This window comes from Monopterus albus, unplaced genomic scaffold (assembly GCF_001952655.1).
Source record: "Monopterus albus unplaced genomic scaffold, M_albus_1.0 scaffold457.1, whole genome shotgun sequence".
Classification (NCBI taxonomy): Eukaryota; Metazoa; Chordata; class Actinopteri; order Synbranchiformes; family Synbranchidae; genus Monopterus; species Monopterus albus.
The window spans coordinates 270,116-286,333 of NW_018128337.1; the positions used below are offsets into that span (position 1 = coordinate 270,116).

The 16,218-nt window shown below is 41.6% G+C and overlaps 1 protein-coding gene across 1 annotated transcript in view; it reads left to right on the forward strand.

Annotated features, from left to right (window-relative positions):
- erc2 (ELKS/RAB6-interacting/CAST family member 2) overlaps window positions 1-16,218 on the forward strand; it is a 36,575-nt gene that overhangs the window by 5,783 nt on the left and 14,574 nt on the right. The window contains exons 2-10 of the mRNA XM_020587426.1: window positions 431-1,231; window positions 8,064-8,087; window positions 9,372-9,791; window positions 10,109-10,183; window positions 12,541-12,696; window positions 13,603-13,770; window positions 14,331-14,498; window positions 15,409-15,546; window positions 15,937-16,077. Coding sequence (XP_020443082.1) covers window positions 560-1,231; window positions 8,064-8,087; window positions 9,372-9,791; window positions 10,109-10,183; window positions 12,541-12,696; window positions 13,603-13,770; window positions 14,331-14,498; window positions 15,409-15,546; window positions 15,937-16,077 — 1,962 coding nt within the window. The 5' untranslated portion in view covers window positions 431-559. The remainder of the gene's footprint in view (window positions 1-430; window positions 1,232-8,063; window positions 8,088-9,371; window positions 9,792-10,108; window positions 10,184-12,540; window positions 12,697-13,602; window positions 13,771-14,330; window positions 14,499-15,408; window positions 15,547-15,936; window positions 16,078-16,218) is intronic.

Here is a 16,218-nt window from a genome sequence, read left to right on the forward strand (position 1 = left end):
CTTAAAGCAGTTGGCCATGACTGATCAGAACTGACAAATGTGATTTAAGATATACAGTACCTCTGTAGCCTGTGTTTTAAATAGTCTGTTATTCAGTTGATTTATCATGAGGTTGTAAAGCTGTTCTGTCTTTCCCGGCTGTATCAGCAGCATTAAGGGGATTTGGATAAACATTGGCCAGTGAGAAGTCCAGGTTGATGCTGGGAAATTCCCGAGGGCTATTTGAAATAGGAGCCACATAAAATGTGTCAGTTTGTTGCTGAAGTTGACTAATAGTCTTAAAACTAACAGAACTATTTTGTTTTACATCTACAGTGTAGAATTTTGCAAACATTTTCTTGGTGTTGGGGGGATTGTAGCTTTTATTGAGTCTTTTATCTGACAAACAGTTGTTATGCATCTAACAGGTGCTTCTCTCCTGTTTCCTCAGATCTGACTTTGATGTGCTCCACCTTTTAAGGCATGAAATAAGTCACCCATGTGTGGTTCACAAAGTGAAAGCATTCTCATTTCAACGTACCCCTGTTAAGGACCCTCTGGTGGCTTCGATTCACAGGACATGTACGGCAGTGCCAGAGCTGTAGGCCATATAGAGAGCAGCCCCGCACGGTCCCCGCGCCTGCCAAGGTCCCCCAGACTGGGCCATCGGAGGGCCAACAGTAGGGGCGGGGGTAGTGCGGGGGGCAAGACGCTCTCCATGGAGAACATCCAATCCCTCAATGCTGCCTATGCTACGTCGGGGCCCATGTACTTCAGTGACCACGAGGGCGTGGGCTCCACTGCCACCTACCCCAAAGGCACTATGACTCTGGGTCGCGCCACCAGCCGGGCCATGTACGGGGGACGCGTCACAGCCATGGGCAGCAGCCCCAACATTGCTTCAGTGGGGCTGCCTCATGCTGACCTTCTGTCTTACAGTGACCTGGGCTCCCTCTCCATGCTGCATCCCCACCACCACCAGGGGGTTCCCTCGGCCCTGCTGAGGCAGGCAGTGCGAAGCAGTGGGGGGGAGCTGCTGGAGATGCAGGCCCAGTTCAGGGAGATGCAGAGGGAGAATGAGATGCTGCGCAGGGAGCTTGACCTGAAGGACAGTAAATTGGGATCTTCCACCAACAGCATCAAGAGCTTCTGGAGTCCTGAGCTGAAGAAGGAGAGGATAATGAGGAAAGAAGAGGCGGCACGCACATCAATCCTTAAAGAGCAGATGAGAGTCACTCATGAGGAGAACCAGGTGAGACCAGCTGTCACAACCCACCCATTACTGCAGTATATCTTATTTACTCCCAGTCTGATGCCTTTCTCTTTTATCAAGTATTGTCTGTGACACATATGATCTCTGTCTGTGGTTTTGCCATTCTCTTTTCTGCTGTAGGTTACTGCCATCCTCAGTCCAAGAATTCAGAGTATTATTGCAGTCAGTCATGTTGTTCAGTACTTGTGGAAACCTTTCTGGAAAGAGTTCCTGGTGTACATAAATATTTAACACACTCTCCTTGCCTACTAATCAAGTACATAATCAATGTCAGAGAGTCTACTTGTGCCACAGGAAATACACAATTCTTTAATCCTATTTTTTATAATCTAGTTTTAGAAATCTGACCTAATATACTGAGCCTCATGCTATGAAATCATTGTGCGCTTCACAATTTTAACAACACAAACCTGCTCTCAGTTGCTTAATAAATAAGTGAAAAGCATGATAAGACTGCCAGTGAGTGAACTGTAGCTTCTGTATACAGCTTGGCTACAGCATCACTTCACCTTTTTGTATTTTCAGAGGTTATTATCAGATTGGCTCTAGAGATTATGATGTCAAAAAGTATTTGCTTGCCTTCTTGTGGGGGTGTAGACATGGCCCAGTTAAATCAGTTACTGACAAGTGTAGGCATAAGACCCAGAGACAAATGTCAAGGACATTTACTGTCTCTTTCACTCTTATTTTCCACCATCTTTCCTTCACATACTCTAATTTTGAGCATCTTTCACTGTCTATCTCTGTTCATCTCGCCCGTAAAAGTACACAACACAGAGCTAGATTCTGGAATAGGTCAGCATGTTGCTTGATTGGCTAGATCGGACTCTACAGTGTTTGTTTTTGTTCTTTCTGAGGCTGTGTATGATGCCTCAAGTAATGTAAAGCCTGAATTTTGCCAGCTGGTTGTGGTCTCTGTGCCAGTCTGTTTTGATATCCTGTCTGTTTGGTTGAGTGATGTGTTCAGACACAGAGAAGCCATTAGGTCAGTCGTTACTAAGAGAGGCAGACAGCTGCCACTCCGCCCTTCAAGGTCACATCAGGATGTGTGACTCTTAAATGAGAGTCGTGTCTGCATGCACATGGGCCTGGATTTGTGTCAGTCCCTTCTAAAATGGATGGTTTTGGGCTCACCTGATTTTGCTTGAGTTTAAAGAGGCTGAAGTTTGCCAGCTTGTCCCTGAAGCAGTACCACACTGTTAAAATGAAGGATGTCAAGCTCTCTGCCTCACAGTTGGATGGTTTTACCTGCTGGCAGACCCTAGAGGGGAACCAGAGGCACTTTGGTTCTATCTTTATGTTTCAGGAAAATGTACAGGGGCAATACTTTGAAGGAGAATGTGTCTGTTCAAGCTACACCATCAGTGCCAATGAAAGGGTCCAAGCTGTTCCCCATTTCACCTTCTTCTTAAGTTCAGTGTGATGAAACACTCAGTGTGCATCCTTCTGTGTATTTTTAGCTTGGCTACTCTACATACATGGTGGAAACTGAATGTGTCCAGCAGAATATGAAAACAGTGCAGTGCGGGTTTTCATGCCTTTGTGCTTGAAGCAAAGAAAAGACTCTCGCGTATTCCTCAGCCTTGTCGATCAGTGTTTTCTCTGACTCTGCACTTAAAGATATTTATACCCCTCCTGGAGAGGTTCATTAATGAAGTATGTCAGCTAATAAGAGGCAGATGTGCCTTGTTACTATAATTGGCCTTTTCAATCTTGATTTCTGGGGCTGTGAGGTATCCTTATGTAAGTGTATACTTAGAATGGGAAGGTTTGGTCACACCCATTGGGCTTGTTGAGGGACTGACTGGGGAGCAAATTGCCTCATTAATAAAGGAGTAATTTCAGGCCAATCATTACATCTGTCTTGTACCACCTTTACAATTGCATCAGGTACCTCAGGCCTCTATTAGCTTGAGCAAATGTCTTGCATTATTTATCTTGTGAAAAATAAGATCTGGGAATATGTGCTTCTGTTTTTTATCGTTTCTTAGGAAAAGCAAAAACCCACTGAAGCATTAGAGTCTGGTTGCAAAGCACAGGCTTCACTGTGAGTGAAATATCAACCATAGCCTGCAGAGCTTTAATCAAGACAGTCGATGGCTGTGACTAGAGGTAATGATTAGTCCAGGACTGTTTTGTGTGGTGCATTTTTAATAAACTATGCAACTGGCTCAGGCTGGTAGAGTATACCACAAAACTGTGTGACTTGCATTCAGCAGAATTTTTTTTGTTGTGCTGAAGCTGAGCGAGGGCTGCTGAAGGCAAGTGTGTGAGCTAGAGCATACTATATCTGACTGAGTCATGTCCACTGCTGCTCAGCCATCCAGTCGGCCCTCATCAACACAGCCCCCAAAATGGAGGCTGAGCTTCCACCCTGCTCTGTCTGGGCATACATACAGTGCCTAGGATGTGGATTTTTTTTTTATTCTTTAATTTAAGCTGCTAAGTGTGAATATATGAGCAGGCTGGGACTGTTGTCTTGCCAAAATGTTGTGATTTGGGTGTTTTTGGGGCACACTGTACTGTAAATAAGCACATATAGTTGCATGCATTTATATTCTGTACAGTCTGTGGTGAGTACTGAATGTGTGTGGATGGGGTGTTTGCATTTTGCATTGTATGTTTCCTCCCTTTGTAGCTGTGTCAGCTGCTAAGGTGTGTGCAGAGGTTTAGTCATCATAAGCCGTCTGTATTGTGTGTGGGAGCGGTATAGTCACAATTATTTGTTTGCACACATGATTCACAGTCATGGTGGTGGAACAGATGTGCACACTACACAGTATACATTGATGAGCTGAATTCAAACTCAACATGACGAGCAAAGGTATTGATGCGTTTGGTGATGTCATGACATGGTGAGCTCTTGTGGACACATGAAGCATCATGTGAACAGCTCATGAGTCCTTCCTGTAGCCCCCCCAATTTCGATTAGATCAGAGAAGTGTGAACAGTGCAAAAATGTCCATTTTAAAGTAGAGTTAGTGATGAAGATGTATTCTCATATTAATGAGGAAAGAAAACTGTACAAGAAGTTGAATTCATTGCTGTTTCCACTTCAGATTTACTCCTTTTTAGGAACCTTCTGGAAACGTGATACTAAAACAAAACAATTCACTGACATCTTTTCACAGTCTAATGTAAAATGCATTCATGTAGACAAAACAAGTTTGTCTTAGGATAAAATGATGAAGTGATGGATATATACATACATACAGTACAGTATAGTGAAAGAAAAGGAAACATGTTATGGAAGAAGATTGAATCTGATATTAGACTGAGCTGTGTGTCTTTGCTGATGATTGTGGCATTGAATGCCACGAAAATGTAACAATTTAGCTATCAGCATGATTAGGATCATTGTTCCTGTTGTTCTTCCTCTGCTCACAGTCTGGAGCTCACACTGACTCTCCACTGTTTCGGCGTTGGCAAGCTCATCGTGACATGTTGTCGTGGACTCAGACAGGGTGAAATAATCCTTGGACCAAATGGTTTTTATCTCGATCAATGTTTTGAATTAACACCTGTGCGGGAATTGTTTCATGATTTGAAAGCCATTCATTTGGTGACATTACTGTAGATGAACCTCTGAATTTATATTTATTTGAATAGTTCATTAATTGCGGATGGACCGACTGGGCCAAATCAGTTTTGTGCCAAAAGCTTTGTATCACTGTGCATTTTACATAAATAAAAAGACTTCATATTTAGTATTAAATTACATAGTTGTGATTAATTGTGTAAGTGCCCAGCCTAACAGATGAGCATTTATACGGCATGCATTCAGTACCGAGTGTAGTATTACTTAACTCCAGTGCACTCAACTCAGATTTCTGCATTTATGTTGCTCTCTAACTTTCCTTTAGCTGAGTGGAGATAAATGCCACGTTTGCTGGCATGGCTGTGGGTGTAATTGTATATTGTCAGCTATCACGACATACAATGCAGAGATTAGGAATGTAGTGAGCAGGAGGCTGTTCTGACTCAGCGCTTTGGAGTTGTCCATTTGTCAGTTACAAACACCCACTTTCTCAGGCACACATGTACAGTATATCACACATATACAGTAGCCACCCGTCCCTGTGCTACCTGGTAAAAGAGCTTTGAGCATCAGTCTGTGGATAAAGTAGTTTAAAAGCTACTCTACCTAATTTATTTTCACTGCTAGAGGGTCTAGTGATACTCAACACAAACAAACCAGAAACCACTCCTTACTGCTCTTTGTGCCACCTGTCCTTTCATAAAACAACATGAACTACGGATGCCTGGTTGTGACAAACTGTACAAAATGCAGCCTCCAGCCTAAAGCTTTAGCTGACTAATGAGTAAATCTGGCAAACCCAGTAGAATGATCTGGCTTCCACTAATGTCAGACAAAGCCCGGATTACTCCCCAAATTCAGATCATATCAATCAATTACAAAGGTTAAATTGCTGTATTTAGCAGACTGTCATGGAGGGTGGAAGTATTGCTAAGAAACTTGATATTCTATCCCATTTTCACTTGGTGTATCAGACAATGTGTATAATAGTGCATGTTAAATAAGTTTCATGTTTGTTTGCATGTTTTAGCTCTAGTGATGTCAGTCAGGTGGTTGGTTGACCAATTAGGTCCACACTGACATATCACAGCAACATGGTCTTCAGAGAATGAAACCTATAGACTACGGTGAGCCTCTGACTTTGCCTCTAGTGCCACCTTGAGATTCTTGGTTGTTAGTGAAATATCTCAACAACTATTGGATGGATTTCCATGAATATATTGCCATACAATGGTTTTACTATTCATACTCTCCTCAGGATGAAGTGTAATAACTTTGGAAATCCTTTGACTCTTCATCTCTGGCCACCATCAGGACCATCAGGACAAAAGTTTAATTTCAGTATTTTGCTGTATGAACAAATATCTGCAAAAATGGTATTCATATCAGCCTTTGTTGTAATGTGTACTTTTTAAAAACTGTTAATTAGCAAATGTTAGTCTGCTAATTAGCACCGTTGCTGTAAAACATCACAGATTCTTTGTCCTGTGTATAATTGCACTCATGTGGAAGCTAATTTTCTGGATATGCAGTGGGAGAGAAGCCTTTTCTTGAGGTGGGGGGACCACAACTTCAGTATCCACTGAGTCATGAGTGACTCACAGGAGCTGCTACAGTTCTGCTATGAATGATGGGAGGATATGGGAGGAACAGCCATATGGCTGCTTTAACCCCTGGTGCAATTATGCAAATGGAATCACTGGACTGCATCCGGCAGTTCAAATCCAGAATGGCAGTTTATTGATCAGGGCACAGAGGAGGAGTAATGATGAGAAAAGGAAAGGGGCAGTGTCTGGTGAAAAGAGAGATGAGGAGAGAGAAAAATATTTAAATATTGCTTTGCGCCCTATTTAATGAGTCTTTTAGAAGCAGGGTTGCAGCAGGCTGATTTGTCCATTTAGTTATTCTCTAAATGATCACAACACATGAAGGAAACCAGTCATATCTCATTTGACTAATTCTCTGAACACAACAGTGTTGCCTGTACTCATTAGTTTGCAAAAATGTATTTTATGTACATTATAGCTAATTATTATTTTATCAAGGATTATTCCACATTGTACTGTCAGTAAAATGTTCTTTGTGCATCCTTTGTAATAAATGGAAATATGAGTAAGTGATAGCATGTGCATGTAAATGAATGGATTACATTCAGTCTGAATATGACATGTATGAGGTGGTTTCTGTTGCCACTGACTCACTTAAAGGCCTGTGATCAAAGCTGTTGAAGATGGCAGAGGTCCTGGAGAGGAAAAACATCATCTGTTCCTTTTACTATCACAAACACTGCCCCCTGGTGGTTGGAAGAGCACATGCATCCAGTGACATGTTCTCAGCTGAGGAAAAGAACCAAGAGATGTTTAAATAATGAAATGCTTTGGTGTTTTGTTTTTTGAATGTGTTTCAGGATTAATACACTGCTTTATTATATTACTGTTTTATTTATTATTTTCATTATAGGTTTATCTACCAATTACTTACTCAATTAATCGTTTGATCTGTAAATGGCAGAAAATAGTGTAAAATGGCCTTTAGTTTTTGACAGACCAGCAACTCAAAAGACAAATAAATGCAGCAAATTTTCATAGTTGAAAAGCTGTACCCTGATCATGTTTGTGTTTATATATCAGTTATATATCACAATATATCACTTGTGGTTGCTGTAAAACTTCCAGTTAATCAATGAGTCAACAATAAATTAATTTAACACTACAACAATATGTCAACTCATCATTATTTGATCACACCTACACTCCTGCTAACTGTACTACTGCTACTGAGTTTTAATGCTACTACTACTTCTGCTATCACTAATACTGATATCAGGCCGATCTTTTCTTAGATCATTTTAAAAGTATCCAGCCATTTTCTTCATCTCTCTCCAGAAAGGTCGTCATGAAAAAGTCATATTTTGTATATGGACGTACCTAACTTTTATGGTGGACCTTCTGAACTGTCCTAGCAGGAAAATTCAGTCAGGATGCACAATACCAGGACCCTCAAACTAACTTGTGTAAATGGAAAGCGATCATTATTTAGGTAACTGACTGCATCTGTGCTTTTCCTGCTATGACATGTCCTACATGTCTGCTGTGAAAACGTGATGTACTGACTGAGTGTTGACAACTGACAAACAGGCAGCTGGGCAGAATGACTGGCTCTCACTTTAAACTCAGGCTGGTTTGTGTTGATCATCCATCTCTGTTGCATCATGCTTTGCGCTCTGTTTTTACCATACATTTGTTTTCTGTTCATTTTGTCCATGCTCTGCAGCTGCTGGATGCCAGGAGAACCAAGGTTTGTCCCTATGTTTGCACCACGTGCTGTGTGCACAACATAGAGTCACCTGCAGTGTGGTGTGTATTTTAAGGCACCTGGCAATTCCTTTACACCCTATAACTTCCTCTCCTACAAATCTGAAAGACAGTGCAGTATTTTTAGCAGTTCTGTCTGCCTCCTTGTCCTGTCAGTCCTCCTGTTTCCCAGTAAACACCGTATAACTGTAGAAAGTGAAAGGTTTAAGTACATCAGTCCAAATGCATCTGGTGCTTCATACCCCTGTAGTACCACAAACTCTACAACCCCAAACAGCCTGTAAAGTTGGTTTGATGTCAGTGTAAGAGGCTGTTTCCACTCCTTCAGATTGGTCTACTTTCCGGACATGGATTGATGTTTATCTCCGGAGATATCTGCTGAAAGAAGTGTTCAATCTGACAGAAACTCAGCCCTAACATTGTGCCTATAAACACAAAGCCAACAGCCCTGGAGACAGTAGCATATATTAGACTTAATAGTGTGTGTTTTTAAAGTGTTGTAGTTTATTCTGGACACACACAAAGTCACAGACATCCACATGATTATGAATTTCATATTTTGACCGATCGACATCCACCCATAATTACAGCAAGATAAGTAAATAATAAATAAATAAGTAAATGATCATACACAGTATTTACCTGTACTGTACCTGATGAGCAGACCACTTTTTCTTTGAACTGGCTGCAACCTCAGAGTTTTGATGCACAATATTCAGGCTTCTCAAGCTAAGTGTCAGAGAACAAAGACCTCTGCTTTGCTGCAGGAAACATTGGGCTGGTCGTGTGCTTTGATTAGCAAGTTAACAACCAATCAATCAATTAATTCTGTTAATATGTATCACAACAGTGCAACCTTTTGCAGCACACTAAAAATGAATCTCTCTGACTGCTGTAATGAATCTATTTCCTCAATAAATACAATTGTTACTGTCATTCCAAAAGACTCACATTTGATTATTGCTCCAGAATATAGAAAACAACTTTTCCCCAAATAAGCCACACTGCCATTTAATAATATCAGTTATTTTGTGGTCTGTTTGTTTCTAAAGATATCCCAAGGTAAGTCATGTGTTCTGCATGTTTCAACTGCTGTAACATTCTTCCACAGAACCTTGTGCAGCATTTCACAAGTGTGTTTGTGTGTGGTTTCCTTCATGTGTAGTCTTACCATTAAAAACTTTACATTGTATGTTATTCCTAAAATTAATTTCAATAACTGTTGAGTCTCTCTGTGTGTATACGTGTTTGGGTGTGTGTTCATCAGCACCTCCAGATGACCATCCAAGCTCTGCAGGATGAGCTGCGCACACAGCGAGACCTGAACCACCTGCTGCAGCAAGAGAGTGGTAACCGTTCTGGCTCTGAGCACTTCACCACCATCGAGCTGACAGAGGAAAACTTCCGTCGGTTGCAGGCCGAACACGACAGGCAGGCCAAGGGGCTCTTCCTGCCGGGAAAAACACTGGAAATTGAGACCCAGAAACAGACACTGGGTGCTAGAGATGAGTCCATTAAGAAGTTGCTGGAGATGTTACAGAGCAAAGGGCTTCCCCCGGGGCCAGGCAGAGCATCTGAGGAGGAAGAGCAAGAGAGAGCCAGACGTATTGCTGAGGCAGAAGCCCAGCTGGGACACCTAGAGGTCATTCTGGATCAAAAGGAGAAGGAGAACATTCATCTGCGAGAGGTATTCTACTATCAAGGCTGTGGTGATAATATACGAGGTCCTCTGTGTAAAAGTGAATATGGACTGTTTTATATTTTCCTGTCACTAGAGGGCAGTACCGAGCCTCACAAACTCAATATGCTTCATACCCTGCTGCTTAAATTGAAGCATATTGATTATGCAATGTATAACCTGAAAACTGCAGAGCACACGTTGTACAAAACATTCTCCATGTATAAAAATGCATTTAAAAAAAAAAGTTTTGTCAAATAATTCACTAGAGATCACAACAGATTCTGCTGTACAGGTGCCATGTAATGCTGTGTTTTTTCTGTAAGGAATTGCACAGAAGAAATCAGCTGCATCAAGATCCAAGCAAAACCAAGGCACTGCAGACCATCATAGAGATGAAAGTAAGACCCTGACTCACAATATACAGCCACAGTATACAGCTGTTGTTGCTTTATCCAGCTGCAGTCAGGTTCATTTATTATTTTTGATGTGAAGGTTCCCCCAGCTAGTCATGGACAGTCTAAGATTGTATATTTACTGACATTCACAAACCTTGTATTGTATTAGGCACCACACATCTTAAGTGGGGACTACTGATGTGTGTTCTACTGACTCTTGTTGTCACTGTGATACACAGCAGCTGAATCAGTATTCGATACTGACACATCTCTGTCTCTCACACAGTCTTGCAGACATACTCTGTATCAGCTCACAAAGCAGCTGTGTAAACACAAACAAAAATCAGTATTACAACATTTTAGCTGTTGTGGCTTATTGAAGAGGCACAGCAGCCAGTCATAGCTGGTTTCATGACAAGTGAAAACATAGTTAGTCTCAATAAGTATGTCTTCAACATCACTCACTGTGGGTTTATCATGTCAGTCTCATTTTGTGTAGGTTCAATTTTAAATTTTACTATTTAAAAGTTTCTAAAGATACAAAATGTGTCATGCGTAATAACAGCAAAATGTGTATCAAATGATGCACCGCATATGTAAAATTAGATTTCTATTTATTCTTGAAATGACATTTTGGATTTTAATAATTCACTTAAGAAAAGTAGTAACTGTATGTTATATAGCTAATATTTTATGAAACCTTCCAGCTTCAGGTGAAATTTTAAAAGAACATTTACTTTTTGAAACGTGTTTTACATTAAAAAGATGGACTTGCAGGTTTATATCACTATCACCATCAGATGTGATTGGTATTACTAGTTTTTGGCTCCAGCTTATTTAATTTTGCATTCATCCATATCCCATTCTGCAAGGCCAATGCAGCTCTAATATACAAATAGCTTATTCTATTCCAAATGTAATATAGTCTATTCAAATCAGTGCTTGTTGTACTGTACAGCAGCTGGATCAGGGCCATTTAGCTACTGAACTGCTGTAGACACTGCCAGCTTCACTGCAGAGGCTTGACATCACTTCCTCAAAATAAATCATGACATCATTGCCGAGCTGACACAGCCCCTCTCACTTGGCTAGCTCGGCACTGAGCCTGTGCAGGTCCCCGCCCCCCACCCCCACTCACCACGGTCATGTGACATCCATGCCCTGGGATCCTGGTGATTTGCATACAGAGCAAGGGAAGACCCGCCTCCTCCTCCTCCTGTGCTGTGTAGGAAGACCCTTCCCTCTCCTCTTGCCCTCTGCTGTGCTGATGCTGATGGAAGCACGAATAACCCTCCCTCCCTCGCTCCCTTATGTTCCTCCCGCCCTCTCCTCTTCACTCACCAGAGACAGTGCACAGTATATAGCCTGCCTGCTGCTACCATGGAAACAGGTGTGGTTGTTTATGACAGTGAGAGACCAGTATGCAGAGAGGTGGAAAGACACAGAGTCAGGGAAAAGAGAGAGTAGGATTTACTGGCCAGGTCGATGTAACAGTGATTACATGTGGACGGAATAAAATCTCCCTCCTTTGAAGGTACGCGTTTTGTGTCTATTTCAGCGATGTTAGTTCATTGGTGTTCGTCTCGTAACACTGAGACTGAGGTGAGATGCAGTAGCAGGGAGAAGTGCATGTACATGTACATTGCTCATGCATTGATGTTAACCCCTCAGATCCTTCTCAGCTGTGCATCATTCTTCATTAAGATACATCACCCATGTTCCTCTGCAGTGGGCTGTGACTGACCCTGCCACAAGTTGAAGTTTAGAGCCACTAGGAGTAAAGAATTAAGAGACACAATAAGAGAGAAATACAAGAAGGAGCAAGGTTGCTCTGTGCTCTGCTGGAGAGGGAGATGGACCATGGCTAATCTTAAAGACACTGTATTATTTATTTAAATAGCCATGAAGCTGAAGCTGCACTCGTAGTCGCAGTTCAGAGAGTGGATTCTGTATTGATCTGCAAGCAACTACAGCAAAAGCTGCATTTTGTTACTTTGCCACCACACATTTCTTTCCGGTCTTGGCTGACCTCTCCATGCTGGATGCGTGCTCATTATTTCCCAATGGTGATTAATCCAGTGAGCTGCTGCAAGGAGCTGGGTAGAGAGCTTCTGACTTCATTGACAGATACTGCAGTTGCTCTCAGCCACACCGAGAGCTTATTCCACTTTCTCTGTATCTTGCTGTATTTCTTGATTTGACACTTTCTGTCTTTTAGCCCCTTTAAGTTGTTTTTTTTTTTTGCTTTCAGTCTGTCCTGGGGTCTTGCAGCTCTAGTTCATGTGTTTTTTGCAGCATGCAACTTGTGGGCCTGCCAGTCTGGGTTTTGAGGTGTGTTTCCTCTGCGTGTTTGTGTGCAGGACACCAAAATTGCCTCTCTGGAGCGCAACATCCGAGATCTGGAGGATGAGATCCAAATGCTGAAGGCAAACGGCTTACTGAACACAGAGGACAGAGAGGAGGAGATCAAACAGATGGAGGTCTACAAGAACCACTCTAAGTTTATGAAGACCAAGGTAGGCACTATCTGCGTTATTCACGTAGTTGTAGAAACACGGATCTTGAGAAAATATGGCTGGAAAACACAATGTAGTTGTTCAGGGTACAGAGAAGAGAATACTAAATGAAGCTGATGTGTCACTTAAATTAGCCGCTTTATCATTAAGCGTCATCAACAAAGTGCCCTGTTGGCAGCAGCCTGAGAGATTCTTCTCTGCTGTTTATTGAGAAGAGCTCAGGGTCAAGATTACCACAAATGGCAAAACCAGCAAGTACACACGTTGGTATAGTACAAACCTCTCTTCCTTAATTACATATAGGAGATTATTACTTTACTTATCTGATGTACATTATGTTAAAAGTGTAATCCTGCCCATATAGTCACTGACTAGTTTTTATTAAACCAGCTTTAGCTGCTTTAGTTTTCAGACCTGTCCGACACTCTATGGTAGGACATGATACCTGTGTGTTTTTGGCTGTTGTGCGTCAATACGTAGAGTGTCCAAGCATATGTAGCCTCCTGAAATCTGAGATTGTGTAAAGGTGTGTGTGTCTGTCTCTGTCTGGGGCTGATTTGTCTCTCCAGAGCTCTGTCTCTGTGTTTACACACCGCTCATGAAGTATTTTGATGAGAAGCAGACCAGCCACAGTTTTGTTATTCTATTTTTAAACCGCTTTTCATCAGTCATGAATAGAGATGATGTTTAATATATGATGAATGCAGGGGAGTCCGTCCCAAATGCATTTCAAAAAGAAGGAAAGCGTGTTGATGGAAACAGTGAGGAGGTTGTACTGTCTAAAAAGAGTTTTCCCTCTCTTTCTCTGTCACACACACACACACACACACACACACACACACACACACACACACCATGATGGTAAAATGTCACTTCAGCTTGTTGTCTGTTTCATGCGGTGCACAGATCGACCAGCTGAAGCAGGAATTGTCAAAGAAAGAGTCGGAGCTGCTGGCTTTGCAGACAAAACTAGAGACCCTCAACAACCAGAACTCAGACTGCAAACAGCATATCGAGGTGCTCAAAGAGTCTCTCACTGCCAAGGAGCAACGTGCTGCCATCTTGCAGACAGAGGTAATGAAAAACCCTTAACTTGTTTGTACACATACAGTAAATCAACCTAACAATAGGCTGCCTCACAAACATTTTTATCCTCCCAGTCAAACTGAGCAAATAATAGGCTTGCTCTGAGCCTGTGGCTTATTACTGCAAATCATATCAGCACATTATTTACTTTGGGGACTAACTGAGCTGTGACTCAGGGCGCTACCAAAGAAACAGTAATTCACAATCCACTGTCACAGCACATCTACTAAACATCCAACACATGAAAAAAGCTGCTGTAATAGATAAGTGATTGTAGCAGCATTACAGTTAGTGTAACACACTAACTGCAGCTCACCACACTGATAAATACTGAAGATTAAATGAAGACAAATAACTACTTGAAAGCACTTTCAGTGCTCTCTACAGTTTATTTAAAAATAAATCACTTTTGCAAATGTATTGTATTTAATAACTCTCATAAAACATATTACTCAATTACAGTCAAATTTACCTTTAATAAAGCTCTTTTATTTTAAGCAGCCTCACCATACGGACTTCCTCTACGGTTTTTATCTGTTGTGCTTCAGGTGGATGCTCTGCGTCTGCGCCTGGAGGAGAAAGAGTCCTTCCTGAACAAGAAAACCAAGCAGCTGCAGGACCTGACTGAGGAGAAGGGCACTCTTGCCGGAGAAATCAGGGACATGAAGGACATGTTAGAGGTCAAAGAAAGGAAGATCAATGTCCTGCAAAAAAAGGTGAGAGTTGGAGGTGAAGAAAACTTTACAATTTGATGGATGGTTCTGACTTACAAAAGCAAGTTGGAAGGTGGGAATATGCACAGAGGAAAATGTTAGAATATATGTCCAAACCATTCAAAAGTTACTGTTGGAGTAAATATTACATTATCTATGGGTTAAAACAAACTATGGTGTTTATGTGCTGAAGGTGTCCTCCAGTTTGAAATGATGAGGGGAGTGCATACTGGAGTAAACTGGTCACTCTGTGGACATACAAAGCAGAGTGGTTACTCTCTCCATTAAGAGTGAGAGAGTCTCTGTTGCTGTCCAGGGGAATGTGTCCATGGAAAGACAAGCAAGAAGATATTTCTGCCTCACTGACTCTAGTGTTGTGTGTATGTGTGCGTGAGTGTGCTATAAATACTTACAGTGTTACTCTCTCTCTCTCACCATGACCTGCTCACCCATTCCCTTTGCTTTTTTTCCTCGCTTGTGCTATCACACCTCCTCTCCCCCATTGATCCACTTTTATCTCTCTTTGTCACCTCTTGTGATTTCAAAGTCCTTTTTTGTCCTGAAGTGCTTATTTACCATTCATATACAGAAGGTAGTAAATTAAATCAGCGCATATATATTAGTGTCTCTAAATAGTTTTTACAGTTAGCTTTTTCTTAATGTGCACTACTTTATTGCTCACCACTGATAGCAGGATTTGCATTGTGGTCTATTATTCTACTTCTCCAGACAGGTTTTGATGTCTTTTGTTCTGAAATGAATTCCAAAATCCAAAACATTTATAAGTCCGGCTATTACAGCATCTTTACTCACAGTACTGTTCTGTTTTTGAGATCATGCTAGTTACCTCTGTTTTTCCTCCTCCCTTGTTCTGTCACCTTCCTGCTGGTCTCCTCCCTCCTGCCTGAGTCAGATTGAGAACCTGCAGGAGCAGCTGCGGGACAAAGACAAGCAGCTGGGGAACCTGAAGGACAGGGTGAAGTCTCTGCAGACTGACTCCAGTAACACTGACACTGCCCTGGCCACACTGGAGGAAGCGTTGTCAGAGAAGGTAGCAAAGTGAAGACAAAGCATGACTGAGATACGTGGTTGAGATTTGAATAGCTGTTGCAACAGTGCTGCAAGTTATTTGTCCTCTTTGGGAGTGATTTCATTTATTTAAATGCTGAAAGTGAAATTTTGGAAATTAAGAATAAAGCTATATATTATATTTCTTGTGATTTAAAAATGCTCTTAAAATGAAGAGATCTCCAGAGGTCCAGATTACTGCTTGCTTTAAGTAGGAGAAAGTTGCTTGATTAATGTTCTTATTCCTCACCATCAGTGAAGAACTTCTTCATTCCTAACATTCTCAGGTTTAATTCACAATATGATAAATATGGGCTCTGGTTACTCAGTCATTCAACACACTTTTAATTCAGTTTTTGTATGTGTGTGCTAGGAGAGGATTATAGAACGTTTAAAGGACCAAAGGGAGAGAGAAGACAGAGAACGCCTGGAAGAAGTGGAGTCCTATAAGAAGGAGAACAAGGATCTGAAGGAGAAGGTCAACAGTCTGCAGATAGAGTTAACAGAGAAAGAGGTCAGTGAGTGTGCATGGAGTGGAGAGATTTTCTTAGCATGTCAGGGCACAGGGGTGTGTCCATATGACTGCATATTGTGCACATGTGCCTTTATGTTTTTCTACTCTGCTATACTGTAAAGCATGCATCACACCACTTCG